The sequence below is a fragment of the Mobula hypostoma genome, chromosome 3 (genome assembly GCF_963921235.1).
Source record: "Mobula hypostoma chromosome 3, sMobHyp1.1, whole genome shotgun sequence".
Lineage (NCBI taxonomy): Eukaryota > Metazoa > Chordata > Chondrichthyes > Myliobatiformes > Myliobatidae > Mobula > Mobula hypostoma.
The window spans coordinates 224,506,624-224,526,307 of record NC_086099.1 but is presented as its reverse complement, the minus strand read 5'-3'; the positions used below and the strand labels follow the sequence as shown (position 1 = coordinate 224,526,307).

The 19,684-nt window shown below is 43.6% G+C and overlaps 1 protein-coding gene across 3 annotated transcripts in view; it reads right to left on the bottom strand.

Moving 5' to 3' along the window:
* Nucleotides 1–19,684, bottom strand: part of grinaa (glutamate receptor, ionotropic, N-methyl D-aspartate-associated protein 1a (glutamate binding)) — an 88,479-nt gene that overhangs the window by 11,428 nt on the left and 57,367 nt on the right. For all 3 annotated transcript variants that reach the window (XM_063044637.1, XM_063044636.1, XM_063044638.1), the window contains exons 2-3: nt 18,198–18,539; nt 10,760–10,875 (exon numbers count right to left, since the gene is read on the bottom strand). In XM_063044637.1, coding sequence (XP_062900707.1) covers nt 10,760–10,875; nt 18,198–18,510 — 429 coding nt within the window. In that variant the 5' untranslated portion in view covers nt 18,511–18,539. The remainder of the gene's footprint in view (nt 1–10,759; nt 10,876–18,197; nt 18,540–19,684) is intronic.

Genomic DNA, 19,684 nt, shown 5'->3' with positions numbered 1-19,684 from the left:
TTCACATTTATCTGGGTTGAACTCCATTTGCCACTTCTCAGCCCAGTTTTGCATCCTATCAATGTCCCACTGTAACCTCTGACAGCCTTCCACACTATCCACAACACCTCCAACCTTTGAGTCATCAGCAAACTTATGAACCCATCCCTCCACTTCCACATCCAGGTCATTTTCTAAAAATCACGAAGATTAAGGGTCCCAGAACAGATCCCTGAGGCACACCACTGGTCACTGACCTCTTTGCAAAAAACGACCCATCTACAACCACCCTTTGTCTTCTGTGGGCAACCCAGTTCTGGATTCACAAAGCAATGTCTGGATCCCATGCCTTGCTGAAATCCATATACACTACATCTACTGCTCTTCCTTCATCAATGTGTTTAGTCACATCCTCAAAAATTTGAATCAGGCTCATAAGGCATGACCTGCTCTTGACAAAGCTATGCTGACTATTCCTAATCATATTATGCCTCTCCAAATGTTCATAAATCCTGCCTCTCAGGATCTTCTCCATCAACTTAAGAACCACTGAAGTAAGACTCACTGGTCCATAATTTCCTGGGCTATCTCTACTCCCTTTCTTGAATAAGGGAACAACATCCGCAACACCTCCAATCCTCCGGAACCTCTCCCACCCCCACTGATGATGCAAAGATCATCGCCCTTGCCTTCCACAGTAGCCTGGGGTATATCTCATCTGGTCCCGGCGATTTATCCAACTCGAAGCTTTCCAAAAGCTCCAGCACATCCTCTTTCTTAATATCTATATGCTCAAGCTTTTCAGTCTGCTGAAAGTCATCACTACAATCTCCAAGATCCTTTTCCATAGTGAATACTGAAGTAAAGTATTCATTAAGTATCTCTGCTATTTCGTCCGGTTCCATACGCACTTTCCCACTGTCACACTTGATAGGTCCTATACTTTCACGTCTTATCCTCTTGCTCTCCACATACAGCCTCTCCTCTTGTTGGCTTATCTACATATTGTGTCAAGAAACCTTCCTGAACACACTTAACAAACTCCACCCCATCTAAACCCCTTGCTCTAGGGAGATGCCAATCGATATTTGGGAAATTAAAATCACCCATCACAACAACTCTGTTATTACTACACCTTTCCAGGATCTGTTTCCCTATCTGCTCCTCGATATCCCTGTTACTATTGGGCGGCCTATTAAAAAACCTAAACAAGGCTGTCAAACAACCAATATGCAAAAGTCAAAAAATAACACAAATAAAAATAAAATAATAATGAGAACACGAGTTTTAAAGAGTCTTTCAAAGTGAGTCTGTAGTATATGGAATCAGTTCAGTGTTGAGGCAAGTGAAGTTATCCAGACCAGTTCAGGAGCCTGATAGTTGTGACGAGACCTGATGATGTGGGACCCAAGGCTCCTGTACTTCCTGCCTAATGATAGTAGCGAGAAGGGACCATGTACTGGATGGTAGAAGCCCTGATGATGGATGCTGATTTCTTGTGACAGCACGCCTTGTGAATGTGGTCAATGGTGGGGATGGCTTTGCCTGTGATGGACTAATACTAAATCCAAGGAGGAGACACATAAATTAGTTTGAGAAAGCAGCAAACTCAAAGAAAGGAAGCAGTTTGGAGCTCAGCAAAGGAAGACCAGGGTAGGGGTAGAGGAAAATAGCATAAGGTTGCAGGGACTGTAAAAGTTTCTACCGACCCCATGCCATTGGGATGGCACGGTAGCATAGTGGTTAGTGTATTGCAATTATAGCACCAGTGATCAGGGTTCAATTCTGCTGCTACTTCTAAGAAGTGTATATGTTCTCCCTGTGACTACATGGGTTTCCTCTGGGTGCTCTGGTTTCCTTCCGCATTCCACGCACGTACAAGTTAGAAGGTTAATTAGTCACACGAGTGTAACTGGGCAGTACAGGCTCATTGGGCCCGAAGTGGCTGTTACAGTGCTGTATCTTTAAATTTTAAAAAGTGAGAAATTAAAGATTAGTTAAGACTATTGAAAGCCCCAAATAAAGTGGAATTTATAGATGTCAGCAAAGAAATGGAAGGCAAATTGAGCAAATTCAATTTTGTCTAGATCTGGTGAGAGGGAGGAATCAGAAAAAAGGCGAGAAATGGAGGGATTGAAAGCCAATAAATCCTCAGGGTACACTGTTTGCAACTCAAAGTGGTCTAAGAAATACTTGACACATTGGTGACCATTTTCCAACATTCTTTGGACCCCATGGATTGGGAGTTTCGAATGCAACACCCATACTTAAAACAAAGAAGCGAGAGAAAGAAAACATTTATATACTGGTTGGCCTGACAAAGATAGTGGGGGAGATGCTAGAATCTATTATTAAAAATGCATTAGCACAGCTTTTGGAAAACAATCACAGCTCAAGGTCAGTATGTTGAGTCTCACGTCTGTGGTAGAAAAGTTACAGGAGAGGATTGTGGGATAGGATATATAAGCAATTGGAAACCACGGCCTAATTACGGAGAGCCAGCATGGCCTTGTGCACAACAAATTGAGTCTTACTAACTTGACTGAATTTTGAAAAGATCATGAAGGCAGAGTTGTGGATGTTGCTCACATGGATTTTAGTAAGGCATTTGACAGTCCCTCATGGGAAGCTCACACAGAAGATTAAGATGCATGGGATCCATGGTAAATTGGCAGTTTCACTCAGAATTGCCTTACCCATAGAGAATGGGGGATAGTGATCAACGGGACTTATTCAGCTGAAAATATGTGTCTCATGACGTTCCACAGATATCTGTACTGGGATCTTTGTGATATTGCACAAACAACATCATTAATTACCTGGATGAAAATATAGCTGGGTGGGTTAGTAGGTCTGCAGACAATACAAAGAGTGGTGGTGTCATGGATAGAGTCCAAGACTGGCAAAGGATATAGCAGCATATAGGTCAGTTGCAGATATGGGCACAGCTTAACCCGGCCAAATATGAAACGTTGCACTTTGGAAAATCAATAGTACACTACTGATGACAAGACCCTAAACCTGGATCCAGGATCTAAACGTGATGGATCCAGAAGTCCAAGTCCACAGCATGTCTTTCGAGGATAGGTTGAGTGAGCTGGGGCATTTTTCTTTGGAGCAAAGGAGGATGAGAGGTGATCTGATAGAGGTGTATAAAATAATAAGAAACAAAGACTGAGTGGACAATCAGAGGATTTTTCTGGGACAGAAATAGCGAAGGGAGGATGAGGCAATCAAAGGGAAGTGAAGCCAGCATAAAAGGAAAAGAGGGTTTACAATAGAGTAAAAATTAAAGGGAAATCAGAGGATTTGGAAGATTTAAAAAGCCATAGAAAGCAACTAAAAAAGCCACAAGGAGAGAAAAGATGAAATATGAAGGTAAGCTAGCCGATAATACAACACCAAACTTTTTTCCCGATATGTAGAGTATTAGATAGGAGAAAGTGGGTATTGGACCACTGGAACATGACACTGGAGAGCAATGTTCCCTCAAAGGTGTGTGCACACATACATATCTTTTGCTGTTAGCGCACAAAGGAATTTAAATTGCACACAAAAGGTTGTCACCCTCTGTCTCGTTGGCATGTTAAGTACATTTCGCAATCGTACACAATCACATTTCCTTTTCCGGTTTCTGACGCGGACAGTGGAGTTTGTGATGATTTCTCTGCAAATTTTAGAATTAGCTTATTTATACTGTTTTTATTGAAGAAATTATTCAGTGCGCACTTTGTTTTGAAACTGGAGGGGAAAAACTGCACAGCCCAAGATTTTTGTGCACACTGGTCCTTACAAATTAGAGGCAACATTGCTGGAGATGTAGCAATAGGGGAAAAAGAAACGGCGAACCTAGTAAGTATTTTGCATCAGTCCTGGCAGCAGAAGACACTAGCAGTATGCCAGAAATGTTGTATATGGTGCAAATACAGTGGCATGCAAAAGTTTGGGTACCTCTGGTCAAAATTTCTGTTACTGTGAATAGCTAAGTCAGTAAAAGATGAACTGATTTCCAAAAGGTATAAAGTTAAAGATGACACATTTCTTTAATATTTTAAGCAAGAAAACTTTTTTATTCCCATCTTTTAGTTTCAAAATAACAAAACAAGGAAAAGGCCCGAAGCAAAAGTTTGGGCACCCTGCATGGCAGGACTTAGCAATAACCCCTTTGGAAAGTATCACAGCTTATAAATGTTTTTTGTAGCCAGCTAAGAGTCTTTCAATTCTTGTTTGAGAGATTTTTGCCCATTCTTCCTTGCAAAAGGCTTCTAGTTCTGTGAGATTCTTGGGCCGTCTTGCATGCACTGCTCTTTTGAGGTCTATCCACAGATTCTCGATGATATTTAGGTCAGGGGACTGTGAGGACCATGGCAAAACCTTCAGCTTGCACCGCTTGAGGTAGTCCATTGTGGACCTTGAGGTGTGTTTAGGATCATTATCCTGTTGTAGAAGCCGTCCTCTTTTCATCTTCAGCTTTTTTTTACAGACGGTGTGATGTTTGCTTCCAGAATTTGTTGGTATTTAATTGAATTCATTCTTCCCTCTACCAGTAAGTGTTCCCTGTGCCACTGGCTGCAACACGAGCCCAAAGCACGATCGATCCACCCCCGTGCTTAACAGTTGGAGAGGTGTTCTTTTCATGAAATTCTGCACCCTCTTTTCTCCAAACATACCTTTACTCATTGCGGCCAAAATGTTCTATTTTAACTTCATCAGTCCACAGGACTTGTTTCCAAAATGCATCAGGCTTGTTTAGATGTTCCTTTGAACCTTTTGAATAGAATATCCTTTCTAAAATAACTTCCTTCCTCTTCCATTCCCCACTCTGGCTCCCCTCTTCTCTTCTCCTCACCTGCCTATCTCCTTAACAGGTACCTCTCCTCTTTCCCTTTCTCCCATGGTCTACTCTACTCTCCTATCAAATTTCTTCTTCTTCCACCCTTTAACTTTTAAACCAATCACCCCCCTACTTCTTACTTCATGCCCCCTCCCTTGGTGGTTTCTGCAGGGCTTCAGGTCTCTTAGTCTCACCTATCATCTGCCAGCTTGTACTGCTTCTCACCCCCAATTTCGTATTCTTGACTTCTTCCCCCTTCCTGTTCAGTCCCAATAAAGGGTTTTGGCCAAAGCATCAACTGTTCATTCCCCTCCAAGGATGAAGAGTTCCTCTAGCATTTAGTGTGGGTTAGTCAATTTTAGCTCTGCCTGGTGCTGCCTGACATGCCCTTCTGCTCTCATTGAAGCAGGGTTGATCACCTGTATGGATAATGTCAAGGATTGTGGTGGTGAATGTTTGTGCTGTTCAGAATTGCTGCCTATGAAAAATCACTTCAGTGTTAAATAACATGCATTCAAGAAAATGAAAAGTAGTGGCTGTGATGGCCTTTGGGTTGCCGTGAATTTATGAACAGTATTAAACAGAGGCAAACAATCTGTTAAACATAGAACATAGAATAGTACAGCACAGTACAGGCCCTTCGGCCCACAATGTTGTGCCAACCCTCAAACCATGCCTCCCATATAACCCCCCACCTTAAATTCTTTCATATACCTGTCAAGTAGTCTTCTAAACTTCACTAGTGTACCTGCCTCCACCACTGACTCAGGCAGTGCACTGCACGCACCAACCACTCTCTGAGTAAAAAACCTTCCTCTAATATCCCCCTTGAACTTCCCACCCCTTACCTTAAAGCCATGTTCTCTTGTATTGAGCAGTGGTGCCCTGGGGAAGAGGCGCTGGCTATCCACTCTATCTATTCCTCTTATTATCTTGTACACCTCTATCATGTCTCCTCTCATCCTCCTTCTCTCCAAAGAGTAAAGCCCTAGCTCCCTTAATCTCTGATCATAATGCATACTCTCTAAACCAGGCAGCATCCTGGTAAATCTCCCCTGTACCCTTTCCAATGCTTCCACATCCTTCCTATAGTGAGGTGACCAGAACTGGACACAGTACTCCAAGTGTGGCCTAACCAGAGTTTTATAGAGCTGCATCATTACCTCGCGACTCTTAAACTCTATCCCTCAACTTATGAAAGCTAACACCCCATAAGCTTTCTTAACTACCCTATCTACCTGTGAGGCAACTTTCAGGGATCTGTGGACATGTACCCCCAGATCCCTCTGCTCCTCCACACTACCAAGTATCCTGCCACTTACTTTGTACTCTGCCTTGGAGTTTGTCCTTCCAAAGTGTATCACCTCACACTTCTCCGGGTTGAACTCCATCTGCTACTTCTCAGCCCACTTCTGCATCCTATCAATATCTCTCTGCAATTTTTGACAATCCTCTACACTAACTACAACACCATCAACCTTTGTGTCGTCTGCAAACTTGCCAACCCACCCTTCTACTCCCACATCCAGGTCGTTAATAAAAAATCATGAAAAGTAGAGGTCCCAGAACCGATCCTTGTGGGACACCACTAGTCACAACCCTCCAATCTGAATGTACTCCCTCCACCACCACCCTCTGCCTTCTGCAGGCAAGCCAATTCCGAATCCACCTGGCCAAACTTCCCTGGATCCCATGCCTTCTGACTTTCTGAATAAGCCTACCATGTGGAACCTTGTCAAATGCCTTACTAAAATCACATCCACTGCACTACCCTCACATATATGCCTGGTCACCTCCTCAAAGAACTCTATCAGACTTGTTAGACACGATCTGTCCTTCACAAAGCCATGCTGACTGTCCCTGATCAGACCATGATTCTCTAAATGCCGAAAGATCCTATCTCTAAGAATCTTTTCCAACAGTTTTCCCACCACAGACGTAAGGCTCACTGGTCTATAATTACCCAGACTATCCCTACTACCTTTTTTGAACAAGGGGACAACAGTTGCCTCCCTCCAATCCTCTGGTACCATTCCCGTGGTCAACGAGGACATAAAGATCCTAGCCAGAAGCTCAACAATCTCTTCTCTTGCCTCGTGGAGCAGCCTGGGGAATATTCCGTCAGGCCCTGGGGACTTAACCATCCTAATGTATTTTAATAACTCCAACACCTCCTCTCCCTTAATATCAACATGCTCCAGAACATCAACCTCACTCATATTGTCCTCACCATCATCAAGTTCCCTCTCATTGGTGAATACCGAAGAGAAGTATTCATTGAGGACCTCGCTCATTTCCACAGCCTCCAGGCACATCTTCCCACCTTTATCTCTAATCGGTCCTACCTTCACTCCTGTCATCCTTTCGTTCTTCACATTATTGAAGAATGCCTTGTTAAATGCAACAAAAAGAAGCTCGGCACAGACTAAATGAGCTGAAGGGCCTGTTTCTGTGCTGTAGTGCTCCATTACAGTTCAGGGCATAAGAGTTCAATTCTGGGATCCTTTGCAAGGAGCTGGTGCATTCTCTCCATAAACACAAACGACAGGAATTCTGCAGGTGCTGGAAATTCAAGCAACACACATAAAAGTTGCTGGTGAACGCAGCAGGCCAGGCAGCATCTCTAGGAAGAGGTGCAGTCGACGTTTCAGGCCGAGACCCTTCATCAGGACTAACTGAAAGAAGAGCTAATAAGAGATTTGAAAGAGGGAGGGGAAGGGGAGATCCAAAATGATAGGAGAAGACAGGAGGGGGAGGGATGGAGCCAAGAGCTGGACAGGTGATAGGCAAAAGGGATACAAGATGATCATGGGACAGGAGGTCCGGGAAGAAAGACGAGGAGGCGGGGGGGGGGGACCCAGAGGATGGGCAAGGGGTATGTACAGAGGGACAGAGGGAGAAAAAGGAGAGTGAGAGAAAGAATGTGTGTATAAAAATAAGTAACAGATGGGGTACAAGGGGGAGGTGGGGCCTTAGCGGAAGTTAGAGAAGTCGATGTTCATGCCATCAGGTTGGAGGCTACCCAGACGGAATATAAGGTGTTGTTCCTCCAACCTGAGTGTGGCTTCATCTTTACAGTAGAGGAGGCCGTGGATAGACATGTCAGAATGGGAATGAGATGTGGAATTAAAATGTGTGGCCACTGGGAGATCCTGCTTTCTCTGGCAGACAGAGCGTAGGTGTTCAGCAAAGCGGTCTCCCAGTCTGCGTCGGGTCTCACCAATATATAAAAGGCCACATCGGGAGCACCGAACGCAGTATATCACCCCAGCCGACTCACAGGTGAAGTGTTGCCTCACCTGGAAGGACTGTTTGGGGCCCTGAACAGTGGTAAGGGAGGAAGTGTAAGGGCATGTGTAGCACTTGTTCTGCTTACACGGATAAGTGCCAGGAGGGAGATCAGTGGGGAGGGATGGGGGGGGACGACTGGACAAGGGAGTTGCGTAGGGAGCGATCCCTGCGGAATGCAGAGAGAGGGGGGGAGGGAAAGATGTGCTTAGTGGTGGGATCCCGTTGGAGGTGGCGGAAGTTACGGAGAATAATATGTTGGACCCGGAGGCTGGTGGAGTGGTAGGTGAGGACCAGGGGAACCCTATTCCTAGTGGGGTGGCGGGAGGATGGAGTGAGAGCAGATGTACGTGAAATGGGGAAGATGCGTTTAAGAGCGGAGTTGATAGTGGAGGAAGGGAAGCCCCTTTCTTTAAAAAATGAAGACATCTCCCTCGTCCTAGAATGAAAAGCCTCATCCTGAGAGCAGATGCGGCCGAGACAGAGGAATTGCGAGAAGGGGATGGCGTTTTTGCAAGAGACAGGGTGAGAAGAGGAATAGTCCAGATAGCTGTGAGAGTCAGTAGCTTATAATAGACATCAGTGGATAAGTTGTCTCCAGAGACAGAGACAGAAAGATCTAGAAAGGGGACGGAGGTGTCGGAAATGGACCAGGTAAACTTGAGGGCAGGGTGAAAGTTGGAGGCAAGGTTAATAAAGTCAATGAGCTCTGCATGCGTGCAGGAAGCAGCGCCAACATATTATTCTCCGTAACTTCCGCCACCTCCAACGGGATCCCACCACTAAGCACATCTTTCCCTCCCCCCCTCTCTCTGCATTCCGCAGGGATCGCTCCCTACGCAACTCCCTTGTCCATTCGTCCCCCCCATCCCTCCCCACTGATCTCCCTCCTGGCACTTATCCGTGTAAGCGGAACAAGTGCTACACATGCCCTTACACTTCCTCCCTTACCACCATTCAGGGCTCCAAACAGTCCTTCCAGGTGAGGCAACACTTCACCTGTGAGTCGGCTGGGGTGATATACTGCATCCGGTGCTCCCGATGTGGCCTTTTATATATTGGCGAGACCCGATGCAGACTGGGAGACCGCTTTGCTGAGCACCTACGCTCTGTCCGCCAGAGAAAGCAGGATCTCCCAGTGGCCACACATTTTAATTCCACATCCCATTCCCATTCTGACATGTCTATCCACGGCCTCCTCTACTGTAAAGATGAAGCCACACTCAGGTTGGAGGAACAACACCTTATATTCTGTCTGGGTAGCCTCCAACCTGATGGCATGAACATTGACTTTGATAACTTCCGCTAATGCCCCACCTCCCCCTCGTACCCCATCTGTTACTTATTTTTATACACACATTCTTTCTCTCACTCTCCTTTTTCTCCCTCTGTATATACCCCTTGCCCATCCTCTGGGTCCCCCCCCCGCCTCCTCGTCTTTCTTCCCGGACCTCCTGTCCCATGATCATCTTGTATCCCTTTTGCCTATCACCTGTCCAGCTCTTGGCTCCATCCCTCCCCCTCCTGTCTTCTCCTATCATTTTGGATCTCCCCCTCCCCCTCCAACTTTCAAATCCCTTACTCACTCTTCCTTCAGTTAGTCCTGACGAAGGGTCTCGGCCTGAAACGTCGACTGCACCTCTTCCTAGAGATGCTGCTTGGCCTGCTGCGTTCACCAGCAACTTTGATGTGTGTTGCTCTCCATAAACAGCTGTTTCTCCTGATTCCCCTGTTTCCTCCAAAAGCCCGAAGATACACCGGTTAGTAGGTTAATTTGTCATTGTCAATTGTCTTGTGACTGGGCTATGGTTAAATTGGGGGTCGCTGGATGGTGCAGGTCACAGTAGGAAGGGCCTGTTCCGTGCTGTATCGCTAAGTTTTTAAAAATGTTAAAATTATTAATTGGCTGGAAGAAAGTAGTTCAAGCAGCATCTGTGGAAGGAAAAAACTGTTGATGTTTCAGCTCAAAATTCTTGCATCAAAGGTTTTGACCCAAAATTCCTTTCCTCCCACAGATGCTGCTCGACCCACTGAGTTTCTTCCTGCAGATTGTGTGTTTCTCCAGATTTCAGCAAATGCAGTCTCTTACGTCTCCATTAAACAGATGCACAGTGTCTTTATGAGAACAGAACAGTTGAAAAATGAGCGAACTAATATATCAACAGGGAGTGGAAAATAAACATTTTCTGGAAGTGAAGGTTATTACCATGTCTTTAAAAAGCCAGTGATGAAGAAATCAGGACAGGCGGGCAGGAAACAAAATCTGTATTTTTAAATAAAGAATCCAACCTGTACAGGATACCTGCAGCCCTGCAGAAACAAGCTAATCCATCCCCATCCATCATGCATCCTCCCCAAATAATTACACAGTGTTCCCATAAGTCAGGTTTCACAAACCACAGAAAACTAGAATTAGTTTGATTTCAGCTTTCACTCTCTCTGTGACCCCCTTGTCCCTCCCCAGTGATCTCCTTCCTGGCACTGCCCCCTTCCTATCTAGTCCCACTGGAGGGTCTCAACTGGAAACAGCCAATTGTTTATTCCCCTCCATGGATACTACCCGAGATGCTCCACAGAAAATGCCTGAGTTCCTCCATAGTTTGTGTGTTGCTTTATTTTGTTTGTAAAGTTTTCAGGCTCCGTGTGAGAGACACTCACCTTTCTAATAAATGCTCGACGGATGTTTTTATCTTCGAAGTTTGCTGCACTGAATTCCCCATTGTCATAATAAGATGGAGGGACATCATCATGGTAGCCAGGACTTCCCAAGCCAACTGCAAGGAAAGAAATAAACTCCTTACCACTAGAGGGCACAATACTGTGTATACATAGACTCAATGACATTGCAAATGTGAAACAGAGCTTTTAGATTTGTATTTTTTTTAAACAAAATGTTTAATCTTGAAATTAAAAAAAAATTCCAAAAGCATTATTTTCTGGATCAATGTATCTGGAACATACATCCAGAACACTGGACAACAAATATTTTCGGAAATGCTGTTTCCTCAGAATTTTTTTCTTTGCTATAGACCACCTGAAGCTGAACACAAATATAATTTCAGACTACGTGTATCAGATAGGAATTTGGAGAAACAAGAAATTAACTTTCATTGAATATAATGTGTTTAATTGCATAATGGTCCGATGTTAAACTAAAAATGTTTGTTGATTACTTTTAATTGTATTCAGTGTCTGAGGCTTCTCGCTTAAGTGTGCAGCAATAATCAGCCAGCATTGATGGATTCCAGTTGCCCTGATACTGTTTCTCCATGACTGCTAAGTCCTGGTGAAACCTTTCACCATGCTTGTCACTGACAATGTCAAGATTTGCAGGGAAGTCGTCCAAATAGGAATACAGGAAAATTAAATTTTTAATGACATCTTGCACTTCATGGTTTTGTATGCTTGAAACATGTTGTCAACCAGTTGGATGTAGTTTGGTGCCCTGTAGTTGCCAAGGAAAATTTCAACCACATCCTTGAATGCCTTCCATGCTGCTTTCACCAGTCCCACTAAAAGTTGTTTGAATCACTTGTCATTGTTGACCCGTTTGATTTGTGGACCACCAAAAATGCATTCCTTAATCTTTTGGGAAACAAATGTCTTGAATGTTAAAATCCTTCAGGGAAATTTTTGTGCCTGGTCCATCCTTGCAGTCTTGAAGCAAGTAATTCTGCTTTTGCCTTTGACAAACCAAGTCTCTGACCAGATCTTTTAACCCAGACTGAGTTATCAAATGAGGCTCACTCAACATAAAGGGTCAAAATCTGTGTTAGTGTCATTTTCCATTCCTGACTCGTGATAATGGCATCTTTGTCTCCCTCCTCTAGACTCCATGTCTCATTTTTTTCTAAAACTGGTCCTGCCATGCAGCATCCGCCCTGCCCAAGCATGCCCAGCCAATCTGGGGCAAGATAGAAAACTTTTCAGCTTACATTTTAATTTTTGACTTGAATTTTGAATTGAAATATAGGCAAGTTCAAAACAAGGTGCACGATAGGAAATTCAATAGTGATTTTCATGATCAGCAGCCCAAAATCCATAAGATACACCCAAAAGTATTTCAGGAAGCAAAATCTTTGTTATCCAATGTAATCATCGCAAGTAGAACTAGGAACAAAAGATTAACCTGCCTCTTTTTAACAGGTGTAGCCCCTATTTCCCCCTCTTTCTATTCTTTCTCTTCAGACATGTACCTCGTCTTTCAAATCTAATTAACTCAGGTAAACAGTTTTGTAAATATCCAATAAGGAACAAGGCAGCATTTGGTGAAACGTCTGGAGATGGATCTTTCCTAGAGAACAGACTCATGAGACCAACAGTGAATTCTAATGTACCTTCAATTTTTATTCAAACATCACATTGGGTGAATCCTTACAATTTGCTTAAAACACAAAGTTCATAGTTACACAACATGGAAACAGTCCCTTTGGCCCAAATGGCTCATGCCAACCAAGATGTTCCATCCAAGCTAGTCACATTTGTCAGCATTTCACCCATAACCTTCCAGGGAGGCACAGTACTGAAGTTAACATAGTGCTACCCAGCAACCCAGACTCAATTCCACCACTGTCTATAAGGAGTTTGTATGTTCTCCCCAGCACTGTGTGGGTCTCCTCTTGATTCCTCCCACATTCCACAGACATACTAGTAGCGCTTGATTATTCACACGGCATGAGACATAGGAGCAGAATTAGGCCATTAGGCTCATCAGCTCTGACCATCATTCCATCATGGCTGATTTATCATCCCTCTCAACCCCATTGTTCTGCCTCCTCCCACTAACCTTTGACTCCCTAAGTAATCAAGTACCTATCAACCTCCGGTTTAAATACAGAGGTCCTTTAATGTTTCCCTATTTTCCTGTACTTCCTTATACTTCTTCCACATAATCATACGACTCTTAACAACTTTTTGTGAAGATAAATTCCTATCATTTCACTTCTGATTCTATTGAATTTTCTGTTCTATTCCACTTTAAATATACACAATGGCTTGACCTCCACAGCCATCCATGGTAATGAATTCCACAGATACACCACACTCCGACTAAAGAAATTTCTCCTCACCTCAGTTCTATAACTAGACCTCAGCATGGGCCAGAAGAGACTGCTACCATGCAATATCGTTAAATAAATAAATAAACAAACCTTTCCAATGCATGTACCTGTCTAACTATCTTTTAGAAGTTGTTGATGTACTTGACTTAAACCATTTCCTCTGGCAGCTCATTCCACTTACATATCACCTTTCTGAAACCCCCAAATTCCCTCTAGAGGTACAGGAATAGTCTTGAAATCTGACTGGTGATACCTGTGAAGCCAACAACCAACATTACAATATTCCCCTCTCACCTCAAACCTATGCCCTCTAAATCCATTCTCTCCATTCAACAGCAATCTTAAACAGTGCAAACTCTATCCACTCCACCCTCTCAATGGCACATTACAACTTCCACTTAAAAAGCACTTCAACAACTACTGAGAGGGGGAAAAAAAGTTTCTCTCTATAATCTTTGAAGTCATGTGATTAGAATCAATAGTTCAGGAATTGAGTCATAGGTGTGTCTACTGATATAGCTCACTTATCTGAAATATCTCTACTGCCAAGTGCTATTTAAAGAGAATGCAGAAAATCTAGAAGATTCTACCCATAACAACTGACATGGCTTTAGAAATCGTGGACGCATTGGTAATCATTTTCCAGTGTTCTATAGATTCAGGATCAGTTCCTGTGGATTGGAGGGTGGCTAATGTTGTCCCTCTCTTCAAGAAGGGAGGAAGAGAGAAAACAGGGAATTATAGACCGGTTAGCCTGACGTCGGTGGTGGGAAAGATGCTGGAGTCAATTATAAAAGATGAAATTATGACACATCTGGATAGCAGTAACAGGATCGGTCCGAGTCAGCATGGATTTACGAAGGGGAAATCATGCTTGACTAAACTTCTGGAATTTTTTGAGGATTTAACTCTGAAAATGGACAAGGGAGAGCCAGTGGATGTAGTGTACCTGGACTTTCAGAAAGCCTTTGATAAAGTCCCACATAGGAGATTAGTGGGCAAAATTAGGGCACATGGTATTGGGGGCAGAGTACTGACATGGATTGAAAATTGGCTGGCTCACAGAAAACAAAGAGTAGCGATTAACAGGTCCCTTTCGGAATGGCAGGCGGTGACCAGTGGGGTACCGCAGGGTTCAGTGCTGGGGCTGCAGCTGTTTACAATATATATTAATGATTTAGATGAGGGAATTAAAAGTAACATCAGCAAATTTGCAGATGACACAAAGCTGGGTGGCAGTGTGAAATGTGAGGAGGATGTTATGAGAATGCAGGGTGACTTGGACAGGCTGGGTGAGTGGGCAGATGCAGTTTACTGTGGATAAATGTGAGGTTATCCACTTTGGTGGTAAGAACGGGAAGGCAGATTATTATCTAAATGGAGTCAAGTTAGGAAAAGGGGAAGTACAACGTGATCTAGGTGTTCTTGCACATCAGTCACTGAAAGCAAGCATGCAAGTACAGCAGGCAGTGAAGAAAGCTAATGGCATGCTGGCCTTCATAACAAGGGGAATTGAGTATAAGAGCAAAGAGGTCCTTCTGCAGCTGTACAGGGCCCTGGTGAGACCACACTTGGAGTACTGTGTGCGTTTTGGTCTCCAAATTTGAGGAAGGACATTCTTGCTATTGAGGGAGTGCAGTGTAGGTTCACAAGGTTAATTCCCGGGATGGCAGGACTGTCATATGTTGAAAGATTGGAGTGACTGGGCTTGTATACTCTGAAATTTAGAAGGCTGAGAGGGGATCTTATTAAAACATATAAGATTATAAAGGGATTGGACACGCTGGAGGCAGGAAGCATGTTCCCGCTGATGGGTGAGTCCAGAACCAGAGGCCACAGTTTAAGAATAAGGGGTAGGCCATTTAGAACAGAGTTGAGGAAAAACTTTTTCACCCAGAGAGTGGTGGATATATGGAATGCTCTGCCCCAGAAGGCTGTGGGGCCAAGTCTCTGGATGCTTTCAAGAAAAAGATGGATAGAGCTCTTAAAGATAGCGGAATCAAAGGTTATGGGGATAAGGCAGGAGCTGGATACTGATTGTGGATGATCAGCCACGATCACAGTGAATGGCGGTGCTGGCTCGAAGGGCCAAATGGCCTACTCCTGCACCTATTGTCTATACGTAGAAGGTTAAGGGAGGAAAGTTCAGGGGAGACATTAGGGGTAAGTTTTTTTTTACAGAGGGTTGTGGGTGCCTGGAATGACTTGCCACGGATGATGGTGGAGGCCAACACATTAGGGGTATTTAAGAGCCTCTTGAACAGGAACATGGATGAAATAAAAATAGAGGGCTATCTGGTAGTGTGAGTTTAGTACGTTTTTTTTAAGGCATATATGGGTCAGCACAACATCGAGGGCTGAAGGGCCTGTACTGTGCTGTAGTATTCTAGTGTCTAGAATATCATAACATAGGAAATAAGATCATAAGACTTAGAAGCAGAATTGGGCCATTTGGCCCATCAAGTCTGCTCCACCATTTATTACTCCTCTCAATTCCATAATACTTGACACCCCTTCTAATCAAGAACCTATCAACCTTCCCTTAAAGTATAGAGGCTCTTTAATGTTTCCCTATCTTCTTGTGTAAATTCTCAATTCCTGAAGCACTCCCTAATATTTCTTCCACAAGGTCACACAACTCTTTGTGAAAATAAATTCCCATCATTTCACCTCTGGTTCTATTGAGAGTTACATCAAACCCCAAAGAACTCCAGGTTCCATCTCTGAAACCTTCCACTTTACCAAAATGCGATATAATTCCATACTATTCTTTAATGGTTCCCCTTAACCTGAGGATTTGAGGACCTGAGTAATAAGGAAAGGTTGAATAGGTTAGGATTTTATTCCTGGAGTACAGGAGAATGAGTGGAGATTTGATCGAGGTATACAAAATTATGAGGGATATAGATAGGGTAAATGCAAGCAGGCTTTTTCCACTGAGGTTGGGTGAGGTTAGAACTGAAAGTCATAGAGTAAAGGTGAAAGGTGAAATATTTAAGGGGAATTCAGAGGGTGGTGAGAGTGTGGAACATGCTGCTGAGGGAAGTAATGGTTGTGGGTTCAACTGTAACATTTAAGAGAAGTTTCAATGGGAGGGGTATGGTCCAGGTGCAGGCCAATGGGACTAGGCAGAATAACAGTTTGGCATGGACTAGATGGGCTCCAGTGCTCTTAAGACTATAATTCCCCAGTCCCTGGAATTCCCTATCATTCTAGAAATTTCTGCTCAACTCTGAGGTTTTGACATCCTTCAAAATGCAAACTGACCTAAACTGAAAACAATACATTTCTCCAGTGACCTTTAGAAGTTTTGCATAGCTGCCATGCTTTTACACTTCACGCCTTTGTTTACAAGCCAAGAATTTCACATGCTCTGTAACAGCTTTCTCCACCCTCCCCAACAGCTTCCACTTTGTACACCACAGACACCACTTACTTCCCTTTAGGAAACCCCTACAACTTACCATTCTGCCTCAAAACACCTCTAACACTAATGTTTATGTCTAGTTGTTTGTAAATTCTGTAATTGCCTGCAAGAAAATGAAACTCAAGGTGGTATATAAAACATGTACTTTGTTAATAAATTTTACTTTTGACTTTGACTGCATGTAGCTACCAGATATATCACTGCCCAAATTTAAACAGGAGTACAATCCTCCAACCCTTCCATAACTGAAAGACTAAATCCAAAATTTCCACATTTCTCTTTGTACTTCACTCACCAACATGGAAAGCATTCTATCCAAAGTAGGTGATTTTTGCACTAACATTTTTTAGTGCCTTCATTTCAATTTTTTTGTCCGTTCCTCCTCCATTCTCACATTAATAGAAGATGCTGTAGTAAACCATACTCTGTGTCCCAAAATCTTCCCTCCTCCCTGTCCTTTGCCATGTAAACATTTAACATTTCTTTAACAAAAAGACAGCAACCCTCTAGAACAAGCCATCGTGAGTTCACAGTGTGATCACAAGTCGAGGACGATGTTCTCTTCAGGGATTGTCTGTTGGTGTGTCCTCAGGTGGCTACCAAGGCTGATCCAGGATCCACATATTCTGGTGCAGTGTGGACCCGAGGAAGTGGTAGCTGTGATTAGTGGTTGGGTCTTTTGGTTGTTCATTCTCTCCTTTCACAGCTACTGCTTGGTCTCTGTGGCACAGCATGCAGTACAGCTCCCCCTTGAACACATTTCCTCCAGATATGTCTATTGAGTGCAATGTCTTCCCAGTTTTTAGATGTTATACTGAATTTCTTCAGGCTGATTTTGGTGTTAACTTTGAAGCGTTTCCCTTGCACAGCAGGGCTCGCTAAGCTTCCTTCAAGGATCTGATGGGAAAGTGGGATTTTAGCATCTGAATGACATAACCTATCCATTCATCCACCTACTTTTTTTATTCTGGTGTCTTTTCCCTTCCTTTCTAATCCTTATAAAGAGCCTCAGTCCAAAGTGTCCACTGTTTATTCATTTCCATAAATGCTGCCTGACCTGCTGAGTTCCTCCAGCAATTAGTATGGCTTGCTCTGTATTTGAGCAACACACACAAAATTCTGAAGGAACTCAGCAGGCCAGGCAGCTCCTACGGAAAAAAGTACAGTCGACGTTTCGGGCATTATTTCAACCCGAAACGTTAACTGTACTTCTTTCCATAAATGCTGCCTGGCCTGCTGAATTCCTCCAGCATTTTGTGTGTATTGCTCAGATTTCCAGCATCCGCAGAATCTCTTGTGTTTATATTGGAGTTGGTATTGTTTTATTGCGATGGAGTTGCTGTTCAAATTGGCTTCCTCCAGTAAGCTGGTGTTAACGCACCTGTTCTTTCAGCTAATCCTCAGTCTTTCATAAGGATCTTTAATAGTACCATTCCAGGGTTTTCAGGTGTCAATATCTTAAGATCTAATGATCTACTGTAAGTGGTCCATGATTCAGCTGCTAAAAACTAGACACTGCACAACTGCATTCCACAAGAATACAAACACCAGGGTCCCAAGGAAGAGGAAAGAAGGGATAAAATGAATGAAACATTTAAATTCCTCATACCGTTTGGATGCATCATTGGAGGTGGAGGCATGGGCGGCTGCTGGAATGGACCCTGCGGATACACTGGCTGCGGTGACTCTCCAAACGATCCTTGAGGTAAGCCGTGCTGCCCGTAGGCAGATGGTGGAAAAGGTGGCTGCCCATAACCTGCTATTGGAAACGGAGGCTGCCCGTAGTTAGCCTGAGGAAATGCAGGCTGTCCATATGGTGGGGGCTGTTGTGGATAATGTTCATTTCCATACGACATCTCATTACGCGGATACGGAGGCTGCTGTGGATCTCCTGCAACGAGGTACGCCTTCTCCTGAGACATTATCAGCAAAGTCAATCGTTATCCTTCACCTATAAAGTGAGAAGAAGATCTAATTACTTCATCAATGTAGACACTAAAATAGATGATGGTAAATTCTGTTACACTTAACTTGGGACAATCATTGGAAAAAGTAGATCTCAAATAACAAGTTTTGGTTAAGTCTACCAACTGCAGTTTATCTAACTGGTTATAGGACTTGTGCATTCATTATGTGCTGTGTTGTATGATGTGGGCGATTATGGTGTTTTCATAACCATGACTGTTCTTGAGAAGTAGTTTGCCATTGTGACCTACTGGGCAGTACCTATACAAGATGAGTCTCCAGCCATTATCAATGCTCTTCAGAGATTGTCTGCCTGGTATCAATGGTCGCATAATGGCTGCTCACATGACACAAGGACTTCAGTTTTGAGCACAAATCATTGTTGAAAGTCATACCCTATAAATATACACATCCAGGGTTAGAAATACTGATAGCCTCCTAGCTTCGTAAAGCCTCATAGACTTATACAGAGCAGAAGCTGGTCCTTTGGCCCAACTCAGCCACACTGACCAAGTTCCCCATGTTAATTCATTCCAAATGTCTGTGCTTGGCCCATATCCTATCCCTCTAAACCTTTACCAACCACGTCTGCCCAAATGATATTTCTTAACAGCTGCTTCTACTGAAGATAAAGATTGTATTTGCCACATATACATTGCAACATACAGTAACATGCGTGGTTTGTGTCACATCAAATCAGTGAGGATTGCAGCAGTCCGCAAGAGTCGTCATGCTTCTGGTGTCAACATAGCGTGGCCACAACATACTAACCCTAATCCATACATTCTTTCTTTTTTCTTAATGTGGTAGGAAAACCCAGAGAAAACCCACTCAGTCACAGGGAGAACATACAAAGTCATTAGGACAGCAGTGGGAATTGAACCCTGGTTGGTGACACAGGTATTGTAAAAAGGTGTACTAGGTGCTACACTGCTGTGGCATCCCCTTCTACCTCCACTGGCAGCTTCTTCTATATACCTGTAACCCTCTCACAAATTGATATCATCAGCTATCTCTGACTACCAGCCGCTTGACCCAGCATTGCATGGGTAATAGTGAAACAGCCAATTCCAATAAGCAGCACACATCCAGGATCAGTATGATTCAAGTTCAACGTAAACAGGGAAGTTG